This window comes from Apium graveolens, chromosome 10 (genome assembly GCF_009905375.1).
Source record: "Apium graveolens cultivar Ventura chromosome 10, ASM990537v1, whole genome shotgun sequence".
In the NCBI taxonomy this organism is placed as follows: domain Eukaryota; kingdom Viridiplantae; phylum Streptophyta; class Magnoliopsida; order Apiales; family Apiaceae; genus Apium; species Apium graveolens.
Window position 1 is genome coordinate 238,182,415 of NC_133656.1, and position 21,207 is coordinate 238,203,621.

At 39.1% G+C, this 21,207-nt stretch overlaps 3 protein-coding genes across 3 annotated transcripts; all 3 read right to left on the reverse strand.

Moving 5' to 3' along the window:
* Positions 1-1,007: 1,007 nt before the first annotated feature.
* Positions 1,008-2,645, reverse strand: LOC141689503 (uncharacterized). The gene is made up of 5 exons (XM_074493815.1): positions 2,486-2,645; positions 2,260-2,417; positions 2,093-2,174; positions 1,333-1,464; positions 1,008-1,190 (listed from the first exon to the last, which is right to left on the reverse strand). Exons 1-5 carry the CDS (start codon positions 2,612-2,614, stop codon positions 1,059-1,061), a joined length of 633 nt encoding a protein of 210 aa, XP_074349916.1. The 5' UTR covers positions 2,615-2,645; the 3' UTR covers positions 1,008-1,058.
* Positions 2,646-2,743: 98 nt separating this feature from the next.
* On the reverse strand, positions 2,744-3,798 carry LOC141692123 (uncharacterized). Its single transcript, XM_074496860.1, has 5 exons — positions 3,711-3,798; positions 3,499-3,627; positions 3,144-3,258; positions 2,967-3,055; positions 2,744-2,878 (listed from the first exon to the last, which is right to left on the reverse strand). The coding sequence occupies exons 1-5, from the start codon at positions 3,729-3,731 to the stop codon at positions 2,744-2,746; spliced, it is 489 nt and encodes a 162-aa protein (XP_074352961.1). The 5' UTR covers positions 3,732-3,798.
* Positions 3,799-16,920: 13,122 nt separating this feature from the next.
* Positions 16,921-20,804, reverse strand: LOC141693404 (uncharacterized). The gene is made up of 11 exons (XM_074498499.1): positions 20,601-20,804; positions 20,333-20,491; positions 19,383-19,497; positions 19,220-19,308; positions 19,002-19,124; positions 18,735-18,920; positions 18,242-18,399; positions 18,076-18,157; positions 17,794-17,934; positions 17,511-17,666; positions 16,921-17,352 (listed from the first exon to the last, which is right to left on the reverse strand). Exons 1-10 carry the CDS (start codon positions 20,709-20,711, stop codon positions 17,553-17,555), a joined length of 1,278 nt encoding a protein of 425 aa, XP_074354600.1. The 5' UTR covers positions 20,712-20,804; the 3' UTR covers positions 16,921-17,352; positions 17,511-17,552.
* Positions 20,805-21,207: the final 403 nt, after the last annotated feature.

Genomic DNA, 21,207 nt, shown 5'->3' on the forward strand with positions numbered 1-21,207 from the left:
GGTGAGATTGTCTTTAACAATGCCAATATGTTGTATGATCCCGAAACAAAAAGGATAAAGGTTATAGGCTATGGCCACCAGGAGTTTGTAAGTGGCTATAGTTATACGCCAAGTCTGGTGTTTCTCTATGGAATGGAGCCGTTGCATACACAAGGTCACTGGAGATCACCAGCAGGAAGTCCGTTGTGGAGGAGACGCCCAAAAAGCCACCTGAGTTATGATTATAGGGTCCATGATTGTTCTCGATGGTCTGGACCAAATAAGCTATTCAGGATTCTTAGTAAGGATTTGCAACTTGTTTTCAGCTGGAAGTAAAATTCTTATTACAACAAGAGATGCAAACCTGTTAAGTCATTTGAATGTTGATATATCACATTTCGATTTGTACTTGGTGAGTGAACTGGGAAATACTGATTCACTAGAGCTCTTTAGCTATCATTCCTTCAAAAAGTCGGTGTAGCCTGAAAGTTTCAAGGAGCTCTCCCTAAGCTTTATAACTCATGATGGCGGTCTTCCATTAGCTCTTAAGGGTGTTGGGTGCATCTGTGCTCGGTAGGACTCACGAGTCATTCTGGAAAGACAAGCTTGAAAAAGTTAGAGTAGTTCCGGAGAATGATATACAGAAATTTCCTTGTTTCATCCAAGATGACAATTTATTTTAAAGAGATGGCGATACCCTGATTTCTGAACTCATCTGCCTGAGCTTATAGTCATTCCATACCCTGACCTATATGGGAAAATTAAATGTTGTGACAAATGATAATACAGATTGATATAGTTGTGACAAAAGTTACATATTATTCAAAGAAAATCTAACCAAGGATACCCTGTATATTGTAAATTTCATTTCCCAAAACATAACAATCTAGCAATTATACCAAAGACCCAAAATCAAAGAAAATTGATATCAAATAAAACTGTTAAAACACGAGGGGAATATCTTCACCACGACTATATAAGACAAAGCTGTAATGTTAAAACATTGTCGTGTAAGATTATAATATTGTGATCCTTAATCTGTTCAATCCGTTTACAGTACACATTCCAATATTGTGATCTTAAATCTGTTCAAATTTATCAATGAGCCTTGATGCAATTAAAATTGCACAGGCTGCCTCCAACTTCACATCAAACTTAGCCCCTTCAAGTAGGCTGCAGAGATTATGTATCAAGCCGGCTTCCTCCAGAGCCTGTAAATATTAGTTACAAGATTAGGTAGTTGCAACTAATTAAACACAATAAAATTGACATGTAATTTACACATGACATTAGATAATGCAGCAAGGATGACTTGTAACTTAATACAAAATGCATTGAATTATAAAAACCTACTTCTATGAATGTTCCGTCCTGAGCAGAAGCTATCTCTGAAATTATCCTACAGACTTCCTTAAGAAACTCCTCGGGTTTACATTTCATGGCCTTCCCGAGATATTGAAGAAAATCATTGTCTTCAGCCAAAATCTGAAGAATAAATAGTTAATTTAGCATATGGAAGAGCACTCCATGAACAAACACGTAACATGGAGAACATTGTAAAGATCAACACACCTCACACAATCTCAATACTGCTATAAATAAGAATCTACACAATCTTCTGAGCTAAGTTCTATGAATTATAGGGACATGACCATCAAAACTCCATATGTTTAGATTGACTACGCCTTTTGACAGTTCAACAAAGTTGGTCGCTTCTCGCTTATACCATAATCTTTGATAAAAGTGTAATTGTATGTTGACAACCTATGTTATATACATTAATGTATAATTTTGAACCATTATGATGGTTAGAATATAGGAAAGAAGCTTATAATAGGAACATAGCCGATGCAACACAAATATAAGGTAGCACGTAGGAAGGACAAGTAAGATGTTGGCATCTTCTCCCCAACGAAATAGCAAGAGAAACATCAGCAAGCAGGCAAGAAGCAAGATCACTCTAACAGTTATTAAATGAAAGCCAAGATGTATTTAACCATGAAAGCTATATACACTTGAGCTTTTGTCAACTGTTTCTTCTTAAAAAAATGTGAGCCTGAATAATAATATATTACAAAATATGTCCGTCGATTGATCATAGGATTAATCATACCTGAAGCTGGTCAGCCCTACCCCATCTCGCAATATTGCCAACTGCTTTAAGTGCCGAACTGGAAACCTCAGCATCAGTGTGACTGAAACACCGGTAAACATTAATATTAGTATTTAAAAAATACAAGGACAAAATGGCAACAAAGAAAGTAGCCCAAATCCACTTACTAGATTAATGCTATTTGCCTTTTAAACGCTTGTTCTTCAAGTTCCACTTGCTTTTTAAAACTTAGATACTGAAGTGCGTCACATGCCCTCTCTATATGGTAATGATAATCGTATTCAACTTGAATTATCTTGTCCAAAATTGTAAGAGCCACCCGTTCCTGAAAACAATTGATTATTTTAAATGCACGGAGTTAGAACTAGCAAAGTGGAAGAGCCGATAAACTACCTGATCAGGGGAAAGCTTAACTTGGCAAACAACTGTCATAAGATTTCCCACGCAATTCATTGTCTCAAAGTGATTATTGCAATTTGTAACAACATCAAGCGCGGCATTTAGAGCATTATTTTCAACCATGACACCTGCGTGACGTTCTAATCTTATCAATGTATACATAGCCTACACATTTAGATAATACCTCCTTGTTACGGGTGCATTCACACAGTGACCAAAATAGTGACCAAAATACAGAAACCAACCGAATAATTAAGTGAATCTTACTCGGAGTGCAGTATCGCGATTATGATGCATAAGATCCACGAGGTATTGAATTGCGTCGTTTATAATTACAGCATCACATTTATCAAGCCTTGAAAAGGCCAGAATGTAAGTAGCTGCAAACTGGTTTAAACGTGTAAAAAACGTTCAGCGTCCTTAAAACAGAAACTAATACTAACTATAAAATTCAGAATGTATCATGACATCAAACCTTGATGGATTTGTTGTCAATTTCACGGAGGATCTTAACAATGCGCTCAAGAACAACAGGCTCGAAGGCAACTTCAGCAACTCTTTGATCTGTTTGTCGAAATAATTAAGCTCAGTACACAAAATATTTATATAATTGATTAAAGGAGGGACAGTGAAGAATAACCAAATAGTTTACCACGAAAAATAATGCTTTTAATTTCTTTAATGGCACTTGATAGCTGCGGCACATTGACGTTCATAGGGTCGCTGAACTTCATAAAATCTTTTACATAAGGTTCAAGCATTGTAATCTGTAACGAATTCATTGTCAACAAATATAATCAGAGTAAAGAATAGATACTCTGTCCGTGCTATGTAATATACTTTTACTATTTGCACGTATTTCAAAGCTTTTAAAACATATTTTGAAAAAAATATTATCAAGTTATGCTTTAGAGGAGTATTAAAAACGTGCCAAAAAGTAATATACAGAGGCAATACGTAATACAAGTGAATAACAAAATCACAAACAACATATATTATAAAAATACCTTTGGTTGGAGATTGAATGCAAGCCTCTCCTTGACAAAAGAATTATACTTGTCAAACCTGGATCCTGGTGGCGGTTTCAAAAGATCTTTTTTGCGATTTACAAATTGCAGAAACATATCATCAGAACCCTAAAAAAATTTAACTGATCAGATAAGAATAATTAATTAATCATTGAATAAAACAATTATATACAGTACTATTAACTATATACATGGAGCTCATGATCATGCATAACGATCAATCAAGATGATGAAAATAAGGTGTCTTGGTGTCTTGAGTTATAAGGTGTCTTCACTTGGACACAATGTTATTCGTATCCCTAAATATTTGCTTGATAAATATAGAGGTTTTTCGATAAATATATAAATAAAAAATATTTTTTTGCTCACTACAACAAATCAGGCCATTTACGACGTTTTTTTAACTGAAATCGTCGTAATTGAGGCATTTACGCCGAAAACTTTTCGTCGTTTTTGCTCGAGTAGTAAGTTCAGTTTTGCGTCACAAAAAATAATTGCGTCGCAAGTTAGTGAGTTGGGGCCACGTTTTTAATAAAATAATAAATCTAACTTCCGACGGAATATATTGTCGTATGTTATGAACTTACGACGGAAAATATTGTCGTATGTTATGAACTTACGACGGAAAATATTGTCGTATGTTAGTTACTTACGACGGAGGAATCGTCAGATATTTTCTTGTGGGACCCACAATTGATAAAATAAAACATAAATTTACGACGCAACTTTATGTCGTAAATTAGTAACTTCCGACAGAAAAAACTGTCGTATGTTAGAAATTGGGGCCAACTTATGACAGAATATGTGATGAACAACCGTCGTAAGTTTGAATTTTCAAAATAGCCAAATTCTGATTTTTTCAGTTTCCAGCCATTTTCGGCTTCCAATTTAAATTCTAAACCTGCAAAGTCTAATGCAATTCTACTCTTTTTTAATAAAAGTTGCAAAAATTCGGACAAACTATATATCGATTTATTAGTTTAGTTATTTTCGTTTTTACTATTCTCTCTCAATTAAAACTCTCTGAATTGAAGAATTGAAGAATTAACTTCATCAAAAAACCATCAACTTTCATGCTATGTTCATTTGTTGAAAAGGTATTCTCCAGAGGCTAATTACTAAGTCTGATTACAACCGAAATGATTAGAACTAACTAAGACTGTTTATTCTGGTTTAGCTGCAAAAGTTGATTCAAATCTTCAAATATTAATCATAAAGAGAAGAGATTAGCCCCAGGTCAGGCTCTGTTGATGGAGATGTTTGTACTTAATGTACTGTGTGAGGTAAACTCAAGTTGCGAAGCTGGTTTTTTTATACAATTTTTGACATTGTCGTCTCTATTGCTCAAGACTTAATTTTTAAATTGGAGTAAAACATGTTTATTTATTTCTTAATTAGTCAAACATCAAAATATGTTCTTACTGCAGATATATATTGATAGGGATAAATAAATCCTGATTTTATTAATAATGGGCTGCTGGACCCAATAATAAGATGTATAATATTCAGACCAGAAAGGTTAAGCCTGACGGACCAGATCAGGCCTGGTGGAATAAAAAAAGGCCCAAAAAGCCCTGATTATTAATTAATTTCGTAATTAATTAATAAGGGAGAAATCAGATGTTGAAAAGAGTCCCGATGAGGATATAAGTCCTTAGAGATTAGCCTCAAGGGGACCTAAAAGGATAAGGAATCAGCTTCCTACTTCCTAGGACTCCTAAGTCTATCCTAATTCAGAGGCTTATCCACCAAGTCTCCTATACCAAGTCCAATTCTAGGACTCCCACATCTATATAAGGGGTCTCACCCCCACCAATCAGAACTACGTTTTTTGACTTGATCCTTGGCAATCAGCAAGGTACGTAGGCATCTTGTTAAGGCAGATTGAGTCACGAAACACAAGAGCAGTCAAATCGAGCCTCGAAGCTCACGTTCCTTAGTATTAAATACAGCAATTATATATAGTAGTTTTAATCCATAACATTTGGCGCCGTCTGTGGGAATACGCAACAACAACCATGGCGAGAACACGGAGAACAACCAGCACTCTGGAGGAGGGAACACCATCAGGGACAACCCAGGTGATTTCATCAACCGTGGAGGTTCCTCCCCATTCAACTTATGCATCTACTCAGGGGGAAGCCCAGACAGGGGCAACTCATCCTCAGCCACAAGGGACAACTCCCCCGACTGTTCAAGGTACGAATCCTCAAGTTCAACAAATACATATACCTGTGAATTCTCGACCCGTCGGGTATGAATACTCAACTATTGTTACTACTAACCCCCCTTATGGGATGCCCCTTCACCCTGAGGTTGGAGGAAGTGGATATGCTGGGCGGAGCGAAGCACGAGGGCGGTCGCCCCCCTATATACGAGGTTTGGATCCTATCCCTGAGGATCGGGAATTTTCTGGTCCATACACTGAGAGAGACTCCGAATCTTCGGATGATGAAGTGGCCCCGAGAAGGAGGCGTCCTGGAAAAGAGCCAATGGCCGATGGAAGGCAACGCCCCCAAAGCACCCCAGGGGCGAATCCCCAAGAAGTGCAGGAAAAGATCAGGGCTCATGAGGCTGAAATCCAAAGGCTGAGGCGTGATTTGGAGGCTTACCAAGCCACCAGATCCCACATACCTCCTAGGGGGAGAAATCCTCCTCCTATCATAGACCTGGATGGTCCGGTAAGAAGAAGGGCTGCTGTCCCAAGAACTGATCCAAGCAATCTCCTTCCCCTTGGAGATCCTGATGATCCAACTCCACCCTTCACAGAAGAGATAATGAATGCCCATATCTCAAGAAAATTTAAGATGCCCACTATCAAAGCCTATGATGGCACGGGAGACCCCGCTAATCATGTTAGGACATTCTCTAATGCACTGCTGCTGCAACCCGTGAATGATGCTATAAAATGTCGGGCCTTCCCTCAAACCCTGTCGGGTATGGCTCAAAGATGGTACAGTCGCCTACCCCCAAATTCTATTGGATCATTCAGAGAATTAAGTCAGGCTTTTATTAAGCAATTCATCAGTGGAAGAGTCCATGAGAAAAGTTCAGCATCTCTTATGAGTCTTGTGCAGGGAGCTAAGGAATCCTTAAGAGATTACCTGAATCGTTTTACAAAGGAGGCTTTAAAAGTCCCAGACCTTGATGATAAGGTAGCCATGATAGCACTGCAACAAGGAACTAGGGATGAGTTTTTCAAGATGTCTTTGGCCAAACGACCCCCTGAGAGCATGTTGCAGCTCCAAGAGAGGGCAGGGAAGTATATCAAGGTTGAAGAAAGTATGAGGAAGACCGTAGTAAGTAATGAGCCCACTGGAGGCAAGAAACGAAAAACTGATTTGGAGTATATTGCTAAGGACAAATATCCTAGAACCGAACAAAACCCTGATTCAAACCCCAAGAAGGGAGGACCTGGGCAAAAGTTCACTGAATACGCTAAGCTGAATGCTCCCAGAAGTCAGATTTTGATGGAGATTGAGAAAGACAGAGATATTCGCTGGCCTAAGCCCTTGAAGGCTGATCCCGCCAAACTAGATAAGGGCAAGTATTGCAGGTTTCACAAAGATGTTGGTCATGACACCGATGAGTGTAGGCAGTTGAAAGATGAAATTGAGTTTTTGATTCGAAAAGGAAGGCTGAACAAGTATACTGGAGATGGAGGAGACAGAAACAATAATGGAAGGAAGAACTTTGAAGATCGTAGGAGGGACCAAGATGATCAGGGGCGGAATCCCCAACCTAGAGGACCAGTTATAAACACCATTTATGGAGGGCCGAGACCTCGAGGGCCTGTGATAAACACGATCTTTGGAGGTCCAACTGCTGCTGGATTATCCAAAAATTCCAGAAAGGCATATACTAGAGAAGTTATGCATATTGTTGGAGAAGCCCCGAAGAGGGCCAGGACAGAAGTAACATTGGCTTTTGATGATTCCGACCTAGAGGGTGTGAAGTTTCCCCATGACGACCCGCTGGTCATAACGCCGATAATAGGAAATAGCCCGGTTAAGAGGGTCCTTGTGGATAATGGTGCTTCTGTGGATATCTTGCTCCACGACACCTTTCTAAGGATGGGGTATAACGACTCCCAGTTGACACCAACCGACATGCCGATATATGGATTTGCTGGAGTAGAATGTCCTGTGGAAGGGATAATTAAATTACCAACCACCATAGGTACGGAGCCAAGGCAAGCAACGCAGATGCTGGATTTTGTGGTGGTAAAGGCTAGTTCAACTTATAATGCTATCATGGGGAGAACAGGGATACATGCCTTCAAGGCAGTCCCCTCTTCCTACCATTCAGTCATGAAGTTTCCCACCCGAAACGGGATTGGAGAAGAGAGGGGAGATCAAAAAATGGCTAGAAGCTGTTATGTGGCCTCTTTGAGGGCAGATGGAGTCGGGGGGCAGGTTCTCCCTATTGAAGATATGGATGTTCGAGAAAATGATGAGAATAGAGGAAGGCCAGCAGAAGAATTGGTTTCGGTTCCTTTAGATCCCAAGAATCCTGAGAGGATGACTTTCATTGGAGCTACATTAGAGGAGCCCCTTAGAGGGAAGTTAGTGAAATTTTTGCAAGAAAATAGTGATGTGTTTGCATGGTCAGCAGCTGATATGCCAGGCATAGACCCGGGGTTAATTACCCACAAGTTAAACGTGGATCCAAGCCGGAAGACAGTGAAACAAAAGAAAAGAAATTTTGCCCCGGAAAGACAAGAGGCTATAAAGCAGGAAGTGGAAAAGCTCTTAGAGGCTGGTTTCATTGAGGAGATTCAATTTCCGGAGTGGTTAGCAAACCCTGTCATGGTGAAGAAGGCTAATGGAAAGTGGAGGATGTGTATAGACTTCACCGATCTGAATGATGCATGTCCCAAAGACTGTTTTCCGCTGCCTAGAATTGATACTTTGATTGATGCCACCGCTGGACATGAGATGCTGAGTTTCATGGATGGATTTAGCGGATACAACCAGATCAAAATGCATAAGGATGACATTCCAAAGGTATCATTTATCACTGACTTTGGTGTTTATTGTTATCTTGTTATGGCGTTTGGTCTCAAGAATGCAGGAGCCACCTATCAAAGGTTGGTGAATAAAATTTTTAAGGATCTTATTGGGAAGACTATGGAAGTCTATGTTGATGACATGCTAGTCAAGAGTCTAGTAAAGACTGATCATATAACCCATTTGAAGGAAGCTTTTGAGGTCCTGAGGTACCACAAGATGATGTTGAATCCCACGAAGTGTGCTTTCGGAGTAGGATCTGGAAAATTCTTGGGGTTGATGGTCTCAAAGAGGGGAATTGAGGCTAACCCCGATAAAATAAAGGCAATCCTGGACATGGAACCCCCAAAAACTGTCAAGGATATTCAGAAACTCACAGGAAGGGTTGCTGCGCTAGGACGATTCATCTCCAAGTCAGGAGACAAGTGCTTGTCATTCTTCAAGTCATTAAAGAACATTAAAGACTTTGTATGGAGTGAGGAAAATCAGAAGGCATTTGAAGAGTTAAAGAAGTATATGGCCCAGGCCCCGTTGTTGGCCAAGCCAGTTCTGGGTGAAGTTTTATTCTTGTACTTGGCTGTTTCAGAAAGCGCCTTGAGCGCGGTGTTGGTTAGGGAGGAACTGAAAGCCCAGAAACCCGTATACTATGTCAGCAAAATTTTGCATGGTGCTGAGTTGAATTATTCAGCCATTGAGAAATTCGCTTTAGCCTTGGTGATGGCTTCAAGAAAACTACGTCCTTATTTTCAAGCTCACCAAATTGAAGTGCTAACAAATCAGCCACTGAGAAATATCATTCACAGTCCCAAGGCAAGTGGGAGACTAATTAAGTGGGCAATAGAGTTGGGAGAGTTCGATCTCAAGTATAAGCCACGTATGGCCATAAAAGCCCAGGCACTAGCTGACTTCGTGGTGGAATGTACCATACCCAACCAAGAAGTCGGGGGGCAGGAAGATACCACACCTCAAGACAAGGGAGTCGACCATGGGGACAAGGAGAAAGAATATTGGGTTCTCTATTTTGATGGAGCATCAAAAACAAATTCCAGTGGAGCAGGGTTGGTTTTGCAAAGCCCTGATGGATTCTTAATTGAGTATGCCATGAAGCTAGACTTCCCAACCACAAACAATGAGGCAGAGTATGAAGCCCTGATTGCTGGCCTTGGTCTAGTTGGGACACTTAGAGTCAAAAACTTAAAGGTCCGTGGAGACTCGAAGTTGATCATATCCCAGGTAAAGGGAGAATTTGAAGCAAGGGATGATACGATGGCAAAGTATGTTCGCTTAGTAAGGGCTGTGATGACCCAATTTAATGAATGCCATGTTGAACACATTCCAAGGGAAGAAAATGCTAAAGCAGATGCGCTATCAAAGTTTGCTTCATCTGAGATTGAAGAAAGTTCAGGAAGTGTGTACTTCCGTGTTTTGAAGACACGAAGTATAGATGTTAAACTTGTGGCTCCCGTAGGCTTGGGGACGTCATGGATTGATCCCATCAAGGCTCACATTCAGACCGGTTGGTTGCCAAGCGATACAATTGAGGCACGGAAGTTAACTGTTCGAGCACTAAGGTACTCTTTGATAGATGGGATTCTATATAAAAGATCTTTCGTGGTTCCTTACTTGAGGTGTCTCAGGCCCGATGAGGCACGCTTGGCTCTTGAGGAAGTGCATGAAGGCATTTGTGGGCAACACTTGGGGGGCAGGGCCTTGGCTCATAAGATAACTCGTTTAGGCTTCTATTGGCCAGAAATGATGGCTGATGCCAAAGAATATGTAAAGAAGTGTGATCGTTGTCAGAAGCATGCACCAGTCGCCAGACAACCCCCCGAGATGCTGACCTCCATCAACTCACCTATTCCCTTTGCTATGTGGGGGATGGATATTCTAGGGCCTTTTCCTATGGCCACAGCACAAAGGAAGTTTCTGATTGTAGCCATTGATTATTTCACCAAGTGGATCGAAGCCAAACCTTTGGCCAAAATCACAACTAAGCAGGTTGCACAATTCCTGTGGGAAAATATTATGTGCCGATATGGAATTCCCCGTATCCTCGTCACTGACAATGGAACGCAATTCAATAATGAGGAATTCAAGAAGTACTGTGAAGAAAATGAAATTGAGTTACGGTTCACCTCTGTCGCTCACCCACAAGCTAATGGGCAAGCAGAAGTTGCAAATCGAATAATTCTGGACGGATTAAAGAAGAGGATCGAGAAGTCAAGAAATAATTGGGTGGATGAGATACTTCCCATATTATGGGCATATAGGACTACCTGTAGAGTCACGACAGGTGCGACCCCTTTCATGTTGGCATATGGGGCAGAAGCAGTAGTTCCCGTGGAGATATCACATTCTTCTCCAAGGATTCAGGCTTTTGATGAGAAAGAAAATGAGGAAGGGCAGAAGCTAGCCCTGGATTTAATCGATGAAGTGCGAGATAAAGCACATGCAAAGATAGTAGAATATCAGAAAAAAGCTTCATTCTACTACAACCTAAGGGTTAAAGAAAGGTTTTTTAAACAAGGCGATCTAGTCTTGAGGAAGATAGAAGCATCTGGTGTAGGACAAAAAGGGAAGCTTGCCCCAAATTGGGAAGGGCCGTACAGAGTCAAGAGTGTTCAAGGTAGAGGAACCTACAAGCTCGAGACTGTGGATGGTTTTGAAGTCCCGAGGACCTGGCACGCACAAAACCTGAAGGTTTACTACGTGTAAGATAGGCGAAGTACGATTCTCACTTGTCATTATGGCAAGTAGGTTTAAAAGCACCTGGAAGCTTTGCTTGCGTAGGATTTTATATTCCAGTAGAATTTACATTGTCAAGTTATTATTGATTAGGGTCGAACCCATGCTATGTAAGGTTTTGAAAAACCAGACTTCAAGTTAAAGAGTTTTAAGTTATTTCTATCTAAAGGATGTTTAAACACACATTAAGACTATAATGATAAGAGGCCAAAGGAGCAACATACAAAATTTAACCCCAAAGGGTAACAACTTCTGATAAAAATAAAGTTCATAAGAAAGATGTACAAAAAAATTAGGCCTTGGAAGGTTAAGATTCTTCAGAACCACTATCCGACGACTCCTCGGAAGTTTCAGTCGTCTCTTCAGAAGTCTCAGTCGAACCCTCCGAAGTCCCTGTGGAAGTTCCCTCTGCAGGAGATGATGGCTGTTGAGGCACTACTTTTGAAGGTTCTTCCACCCTTGCCTTCTTAGTAGCAGGCTCGAGTTCCTCCTCAGAAGAATCTTCCTCTTCTCCATCCCTGATCATGCCAGCAAGCTTCTCAGTAACGCCCCCAAGCTCTGGAACCCGCACAGGGCAGGGAAAGGGCGACTGCTCAAGGATCTCGGGAAACTCATCCTGGATAGCCTCCACAGCAGCGTCCCAACCCTCCTTGTAGCTGACTGGGTGAAGAAGGGCGTCATGTTCCACCATCAGGTCTTTGAATTCTTGGGTATCCATCCAGCCGTCAAAGGCTTTGTCCTTCTGCGCCTTCAAGATTACGTTTTCAGCCCGGGCCGTCTCCAGGTCAGAAGTGGAAGAAGCCAATTGAGCTTCAAGGGCCTCAATTTTTTGGTTGGCCTCCTCCAACTTCTTGTTGGCATCTTCCAGGCCAACCTTCCAAGCCTTAGCTTGGTGAATTGCCCCTTGAAAATGGGCGTTAGCCTGCAAGAGAAATAGCAAAACTTTAGAAAAGAAGCATGAAAAGAAAAGTGTAAAAGGCATAAGTAAAGTGCGTACTGTCGCCAGGGCTTGGGCTCCAAAAAGCTCGTTCCCCTCTAAGTCCTGTTGGAGGACAAAGTCTTTATAGTCCACCGGAGAGATGGAATGTTTGGACCATTCCTTGGACAGGGCTGTGCTGCCCAATATTGAGTCCTTGCCCCGGATCCCCCAGGCAGGTTGAAAATAGGCCCCTGGCCTCTGCTTGGTGCGCAAAACCTGGCTGGGACCTTCCTCATTTGGCTCCATAACCTGAAGGAGGAACTCAGGGAAGCGATCACCAAGCCTAGGATCTTTGAAAATCTTCCCAGCCCTTTTCATCCTGGTCGTTTCCAGGTCCTTTGGCTTCGTAGCCTCCTCAATCTTCTCAGCCACTGCGGCAAGCAAAGTCAGTTGAAAAATAATTGGAATAAAAATGCAGGAAATAAAGTAGATGAAGGTAGGAACTTACTTTTCTTATGAACGGGCGAGAGGCCGCGTTCAACCAGGACAGTCTCCCGGATAAGATCCCAAGAATGAGAGGTGCCGTTGTCTTGCGTCAGGAGGTTGAAACCTCTAGCCTCCTCCTCAGACAAAGCTATGTCATTTGGGCTCCCATCCACGGCAATCCCAAAAGAAGATCGAAATAGGGAACCCCAGTCTCCACCCTCCCAAACTATAAACAAAAAATCCTTCTTCCACCCCAAATTGTTGTCAGGGATGGATTTCCCATTCACAATATGGGGGATAGTGGGGCGTTGGTTGATAGAAACCCAACCCGGACTTTTATCGGGGCTGTTCTTGAACTGGAAAATCTTCCTGAAAACAGCAACAGATGTGGGGATGCTGTGCTTGGCGCATTGCGACAGATAGCATAGGATCAACCTCCAGGAGTTGGGGGGAAGCTGGCAAGGGCTGATGCCTACATCAGCCAAAAGTAAAGGAATGAATGGATGAAAAGGGAGTCTAATACCTGCCCTTAGAGTATCCCTATAGACGCATAGCGCGTCCTTCTTCCACTGACAGGCCCTGTCGGCCGGACCTGCAAGAACCAGCTTAAAAGGTTCTTTGATTTTGAAGCAGCCGCTCAACTTTTCCAGCTCCTTGGGATCCCGTAAGGCGCTGATATGATCGTGTGCGTCCAGATGCGCATCAGACGGATACTCGTCCCCTCGAGTGTTGATCATGTCGATTAAGGAAGTATACCTCGATCGAATAGGAAAATCATTGGACTTTCTAGCCACGTTCATCTTGGCCAAACGAGTCATTCTTTTGTCAGCCATCTGAAAAAAGGTATGAGGCACGTAAATAGGCTGTCTTAAAATGGCACACAATGGAAAAATGAACACAAAAAACAAAGGGAGAAATCTTACCTGAAAAAGCACTCCTGAGAAAGGCTTTGAGCTCCGACTTGCTGTTATTGCTCTGAAAATCTTAGCAGGAGAATGAAGAAGAAAACAAAGAAATGAGGAAGTGAGGAGTAGTGACCTTTCCTCATTCCTTTATATAGGAGGAAAAAGAAGTTGAAGGGACAAAAAGCCCATTAAGAACAAAGGCCCATGAGAAAAAGCCCAGGAAAAAGCATCTTCCAGAATATTCCTAGGAATTCTAGGGCATTCTAAACAGGGTGTGATAGAGCCCAATAAAGAGGCCCAGTAATATTTGATAAAGCCCAGTAAAGAGGCCCAGTAATATTTAATAAAGCCCAATAAAGAGGCCCAGTAATATTTGATAAAGCCCAGTAAAGAGGCCCAGTAATATTTGATAAAGCCCAATAAAGAGGCCCAGTAATATTTGATAAAGCCCAATAGAGAAATCCAGGCCCAAATCCAATTAGGATTTGGAAAATTCAGTTTTAGCCTTAAAAAATGTAAGGCCCAAATAAAAAGATGTAAGACCAGGATTCAGGTCGAAATCCAGGTCGTGAATCCTGCCCAAAAACTTTCGAGCAGACACCCGAAAATAACGGAGAAAAAAGACCAGGATTCAGGTCGAAATCCAGGTCGTGAATCCTGCCCAAAAACTTTCGAGCAGACACCCGAAAATAACGGAGAAAAAAGACCAGGATTCAGGTCGAAATCCAGGTCGTGAATCCTGCCCAAAAACTTTCGAGCAGACACCCGAAAATAACGGAGAAAAAAGACCAGGATTCTGGTCGAAATCCAGGTCGTGAATCCTGCCCAAAAACTTTCGAGCAGACACCCGAAAATAACGGAGAAAAAAGACCAGGATTCAGGTCGAAATCCAGGTCGTGAATCCTGCTCGAAATTTTTCGACTAGATTCACGAAAAAAGCGGAAAAAATAGAATTGAATTGAGGTCGAAATTTCGACTAGGATCCTGGTCGAAATCCTAGTCGAAGGGCTCAAAATCAGAAACTAAAAGTGGGGATGACGACCTAGATCCAGGTCGAAATTTCGACTAGGATCCTGGTCGAAATCCAGGTCGTGGATCCTAGTCGAAATCCTTCGACCAGGATGATAAGGCTGACCCCTATTTTCGACTAGGATCCAGGTCGAAATTTCGACTAGGATCCTGGTCGAAAAAAGGGCTGGAAATTTGAAAATCCCAGAAAAATTAGGGAAAATTCCAGAAAATAAGGAAAAATCCCAGAAAAATTAGGGAAAATTCCAGAAAATAAGGAAAAATCCCAGAAAAATTAGGGAAAATTCCAGAAAATAAGGAAAAATCCCAGAAAAATTAGGGAAAATTCCAGAAAATGAGGAAAAATCCAGAAATTAGGGAAAAAATCCCGGAAGTAAGGGAAAAATTCCTGGAAATCAAAATAATTCCTGAATAAAAGGAAAAACTCGTTGTAAACGTGTAGGTCGCTCCACACTTTACGCAAGAACGAAACCCTGTAAGGGAATGAATAGACTTAACTTCTGTGAAACCTAATCAATGTTTCCCAAAAGTTGGGGGGCAAATGATAGGGATAAATAAATCCTGATTTTATTAATAATGGGCTGCTGGACCCAATAATAAGATGTATAATATTCAGACCAGAAAGGTTAAGCCTGACGGACCAGATCAGGCCTGGTGGAATAAAAAAAGGCCCAAAAAGCCCTGATTATTAATTAATTTCGTAATTAATTAATAAGGGAGAAATCAGATGTTGAAAAGAGTCCCGATGAGGATATAAGTCCTTAGAGATTAGCCTCAAGGGGACCTAAAAGGATAAGGAATCAGCTTCCTACTTCCTAGGACTCCTAAGTCTATCCTAATTCAGAGGCTTATCCACCAAGTCTCCTATACCAAGTCCAATTCTAGGACTCCCACATCTATATAAGGGGTCTCACCCCCACCAATCAGAACTACGTTTTTTGACTTGATCCTTGGCAATCAGCAAGGTACGTAGGCATCTTGTTAAGGCAGATTGAGTCACGAAACACAAGAGCAGTCAAATCGAGCCTCGAAGCTCACGTTCCTTAGTATTAAATACAGCAATTATATATAGTAGTTTTAATCCATAACATATATAAATGTGGATTGGTGTTGCAAATATAATATCAATTAGTTTTTGATTTATATAGTCAATGTTGATCAAGTTAAATTTTAAAATAAGTAACTTATGACTTAATATGAATACGTGTCTTATAACTGATAAGTAGATAAATGCTTATAAGTTATATAAGTGTTCGGATAAAAGTCAGAATTTTTTTTACTTAATTGAACAAAAATAAATAAATTATAAATAAAGTTATCTTAATTCGTGATTATTATATTAGAAAAATAGTTTATAACACATTTTTTAAAACTAAATTTAATAAAAAAACAAAAATTTAAAATAAATTGAGAAAAAATACGTTGTTATTAACATTCAACTTATCAGCTTATAAGTCGTAAATCCAACTTATAAGTTGGGTCGACAAATAAGTTGTTACGGGTTTATAAATTACAAGTAACTTATAAGTTGATACACAAACGGGACCTATATTACTAAGAGTATCTTATGTTGTCTACAAATTATGCAGTGAATTTGTGTAGTTGTTTAAAATCAACTGCCGTACAAGTTGATTTAGTTGTTGTTGTGAGTGAATCGGTGTATATTTATGTTTATTTTGAATAATTTAGTTATTTAGTTCTAGTACCACATGACAAAACCATAGAAAGTTGACAAAAAAGTCAATCAAAAATGGAAAATGTTTGGTATTCGGAATTTGTGATGAATTTTAATTGGAATGACCCCTACATTTACATCAACAATATCAATTAAAACACCCCACATCAAGTGCCATGTCATTCTGTACAAATTTTTATACAAAATTCTCTACACCTAGCACTACTCGTCAGAAATAAACTCCAACCAATTATATGCCACCTGCTGAACAGAGAGCAACCGAGACAAAGACTGAAGAATGTTGTGACTATATGTGCAAATCACAAACAAATGTGAAGCAGTCTCAATTCATCAACACAGAGGTAACAATGTTTTAACAAATCAATGCCAAAAGAAGCCAAAAAAGTATAGCACAGAGGTCCACCTTTTGACCTCTATAGTATCCGTCGTCTTCATACCTTTTAACATTTTTTCCTTAGTATAAGTCGATTTTACCCTCCGATATTCACCGATATGTCGTTTTGAAGCGAAAAAGAGTTAAAAGATACGATACTTAATATTATAGGGGTAAAAAGGTATGACTTCATACTTTTGGGGCTGATGGGTAAAACGATCCATACTTTAGGGGCCAAAAGGTCATTAAGCCAACAAATTATTAAATAATTAAATCTGCAGCGTTGAGCGAAGGGTTGAAGATTTTAAGTATATGTATAGTTTCAAGTGTCAAAACATGGAACCTGTTTATACACTATCAAAACTCTTGATATGAATAAAGAAATAATGTCTACCAGAAAAGCTACTCTCAGGCTCATTTCTTCTCTGATTGCACTTCCTCCTACATCCTAAGCTCAATTAGCATCTAGTTCTACTACTTCTCTGCATTCCTTTGCTGTCGACTACTTCAGCTCTTCTAGTTTGGTACATTGTTTCAGATGCTCCTTTTCAGATTTCACTTCTATGAAATGTATATATAGTCATATGAACTCTTTGCCTTGTAATAGAACTGGAGCAATTACATCGAGATCATTATACAGATAATAATAGGAAGACTGTTGGCAAAAATTCCTGCATTAAGATTCTTAGAATTTAGTAATATGGATATGGTATAAAGCATTAGAACCATTTAGCGCCTGCATATATTTTCCCTCAAACAAATATGCAAATGTGCAGGTCAAGTTTTACGTATATAGAAACGACAAAGCTGTAATGTAAAAACATTGTACCGTATGATTACAATATCGCGCTCTTCAATCCGTTCAAATTTATCAACATGCCTTGATGCAATTAAAAATTGCACATGCTGCCTCCAACTTCACATCAAACTCGGCCACTTCAAGGAGGCTGCAGAGATTATCTATCAAGCCAGCTTGCTCCAGAGTCTGTTAATATAAGTTGCAATATCAGGTAGGTGGCGACTAATTAAAAACAAAAAAAATATACATAATTTACTCATAACATTAGAAGTCATGCAGGAAGGATAAAAAATTCATTAAAACATAAACCAACTTCTATGAATATTCCGTCTTGAGCAGCAGCTATCTCTGAAATTATCATACAAACTTCCTTGAGAAACTCATCAGGTTTACATGGTTTACATGTCATGGCCTTCCCGAGATATTCGAGAAAATTACTGTCTTTAGCCAAAATCTGAAAGAAGAAATACGTAACTTAGCATATGAGCATTCCATGAACAAACACATATATCATGGAGAACACTGTAAAGATCAGCACACCTCACAATCTTAGATACTGTTGTAATTAAGAATTTACGTAATTGTTTCCCCATACCTCAAGCTGGTCATCGCTTCCCCATCTTGCAATATTGCCAACTACTTTAATTGCAGAGATGGAAACCTGGTTATTAGTGTGACTGAAACAAAGTAAACATCAATCTTAGCAAATAAAATTACACATACAAAATGGAAACAAAAGAAAGTGGGTCAAGTCCACTTACGAGACCAATGCTATTTGCCTTTTAAATGTTTGTTCTTCAAGTTCCAAATGCTTTTTAAAACAAAGATACTGAAGTGCATCGCATGCCCTCGCTATATGGCAATGATAATAATATTCAAATTGAATTATTTTGTCCAATATTGTAAGAGCCACCAGTTCCTGCAAATATAATTGTTTTTTTAAGAAAGATACTGTGTTAGGCCTCGTTTGGTATTGTTGCAGACAGCTACAACAGTTTTTTGCTGAAAAGCTGTTAGAAAGGTGTTTGGTAAATTCTATAAGCTGTTGTCTGGAAAAGCGTTTTTGGTCTAAAAGCTGCTGTTAGCAAAATCATGTCCCCCTTACTTTTGAAAAAAGCTACAGCACTTTTTCCACCAGCATTTTTTCTCACAGCACAGCAGTTTTCAACAACACTCCCAAACGGATCCTTAGTTAAAAATAATTCTCTATGGCCGGGAAAGAAACACTAGAAAAGTGGAAGAACGATAACCAACCTTATCAGGAGAAAGCTGGACTGGGCAAATAACTACCATAAGATGTGCGACGCAATTCAATGTCTCAAAGACGTTCTTATTGAAATTTGTAACAACATCGAGCGCAACATTTAGAGCATTTGTTTCAGCTATGACATTTGCATGCTCGGGGTAACCACGCGCTAAACATATCAATGTATACATAGCCTACACATGTAGATATAATATCTAGTTACAGGTGTCAAAAATAAGGAAACTATACATATCAAATTAAGTGAAGATAATTACCCGGAGAGCAGTACAGTTCTTCTCATCATGCATAAGATCCACAAGGGATTGAATTGCCTCTTTTATAATCACGGCATTACATTTATCAAGCTTTGAAACGGATAGGATGTAAGTAGCTGTATACTGGTAGAACGTGCAAAAAAAGTTGAGTGTGCTTAAAATTAAAAAAAATAATTTTTAAAAAATTATAACATTCCTAATGTATCATGAAATCAAACCTTGATGGATTCCTTATTGGTCTCACGAAGGATCTTAACAATACGCTCAAGAACAACAGGTCCAAGGGCAACTTCAGCAACTCTCGGTTCTGCTTATCGAAAAAAGCTCAGTACACAATATATAAATGAAAAAATATAATTGATTAGCAGGGGGATAGTTTACCATGAAGAACAATTTCTTTAATCTCACTCATGGCATTCGAGAGCTGTGGTCCATCGAGGTCCGTAGACTCGCTGAACTTCATCATCTCCCTAACATAAGGATCAAGTATTGGAATCTGGAATTCATTGTCGGACAAAACATATGTTAGAATTCAAACCCTCTAGAAGTAATAGTTGGTTTGTCAAGGATTCACAAAAGTACCGGAAAATCAAAATTGAGCTATAGTTGAAAATGAGTAAGTAACCAATTAATGCAGAAGCAAATAAATGAAACAGCCAGGAGAAATCTGGAAGCATAGTATATTGCAAATACAATGAAAAAGCTGTGTGATCAGGTGACTACAGATGTGGATGGTAGATAATGTTCCTTACATAAAGGAAGCTGTGTGGAAGAGTATGCAGACTACAAGAATTGCAGCAGCAACTAGTCATATGTTGAATCCAGAAAATAAGGTGGCTATGAAGAAAATTAACACCAGGCAGCTTTGATATTCAAATAAATAGGCTGTAATAATAAATATGCTGATGCAAAAAATTAGGTCACCTAGCAGATTACATATACACTGAGGCAATCATTTGAGAGCCTATAAATTGAACCTAACAGCATGCTTAATAAATAGACTGAAGTGAAAAAAGAGTAGAAGCTCAGAACACATCAAAGTGTTAAGGAAAAATCAGAGAGATAGAAAGAGCTGTAGCTCTAGTCGAAAAAACATAAGGCTGAAGCCTGGTGAAAAATTGTATCCGTGTGTTTTATTAATATATATATATATATATATATATATATATAAGTTGTACCTTTATTATTGAGCGAAAGAAAAGTGTTATTATTTTTGTCTTAATATTATCGAAATTTTTGATATTCCCGTTTCCAACAACATAATTATTAAAAAGGAGATAATTGATACAAGTGGATTAAAAAAACCGATTATCATAAACGTTTATAAATACCTTTCTTTCGGTATTGAATGCAAGCCTCTCCTTGAGAAAAGAATTATACTGGCCAAATCTCGGTCCAGGTGGCATTGTCAAACGATTTTTTTTGAGATTTAAAAATCGGAGAAACATATTATCAGGCTTTGACATAGGTTCAATTCCAAAGAGTATACCCTAACAAAATTAAATTGAATTCATCAGATACAAAACAAATAAACGACACGAGAATTGAAACCAGATCAAGAATAACATCTAATTAATCAGGATGATAGAAAAATTGTACCTTTCCATGATAGATTATAAGCTGCTTTGAGACTTTACTAATGCTCCTCTTTTTCTCATCCTCCAACTTGGTTTCGTACGGTTTACAACGGATCCTCACAGTTTCTATCATCTTCAAGCTAATAGTTCGATTAATGCTCAACCCTAATGAGAAGATTGACAGTTTCGATCGTATGTATTATATATGCTATATATATATAGGGTTGTAGTTTGTACATGGGGATATTATTATAGTTATTATTTTAAACTTGAATTGGGATTTTTATCCATTCAAAATGGGTATTTCTGAAAAAATATCCGAAAAATATTTTTTTATTTAAAAAAACGTACAATATGATTAGGTACTTATAAAATCTATCAACTAAGGCGACTAGTTTCAGTTGAAACTGAAACAATTGAAAACGGAAGTGTGAATCCATATATAGAGATATTAAAAAGAAAGGTCGAATAAAATTAGCAGTTATTATATTTAAATTTATGTAGTATATATAAATAATATAAATGTTTGTTGTTAACGAAATTTGAACCTCATCTATTACTATCTATCTATTACTATTATATAAAATACGAAATATTGAAAGTTTTGGTACGGTAAGGTACCTGTTTTT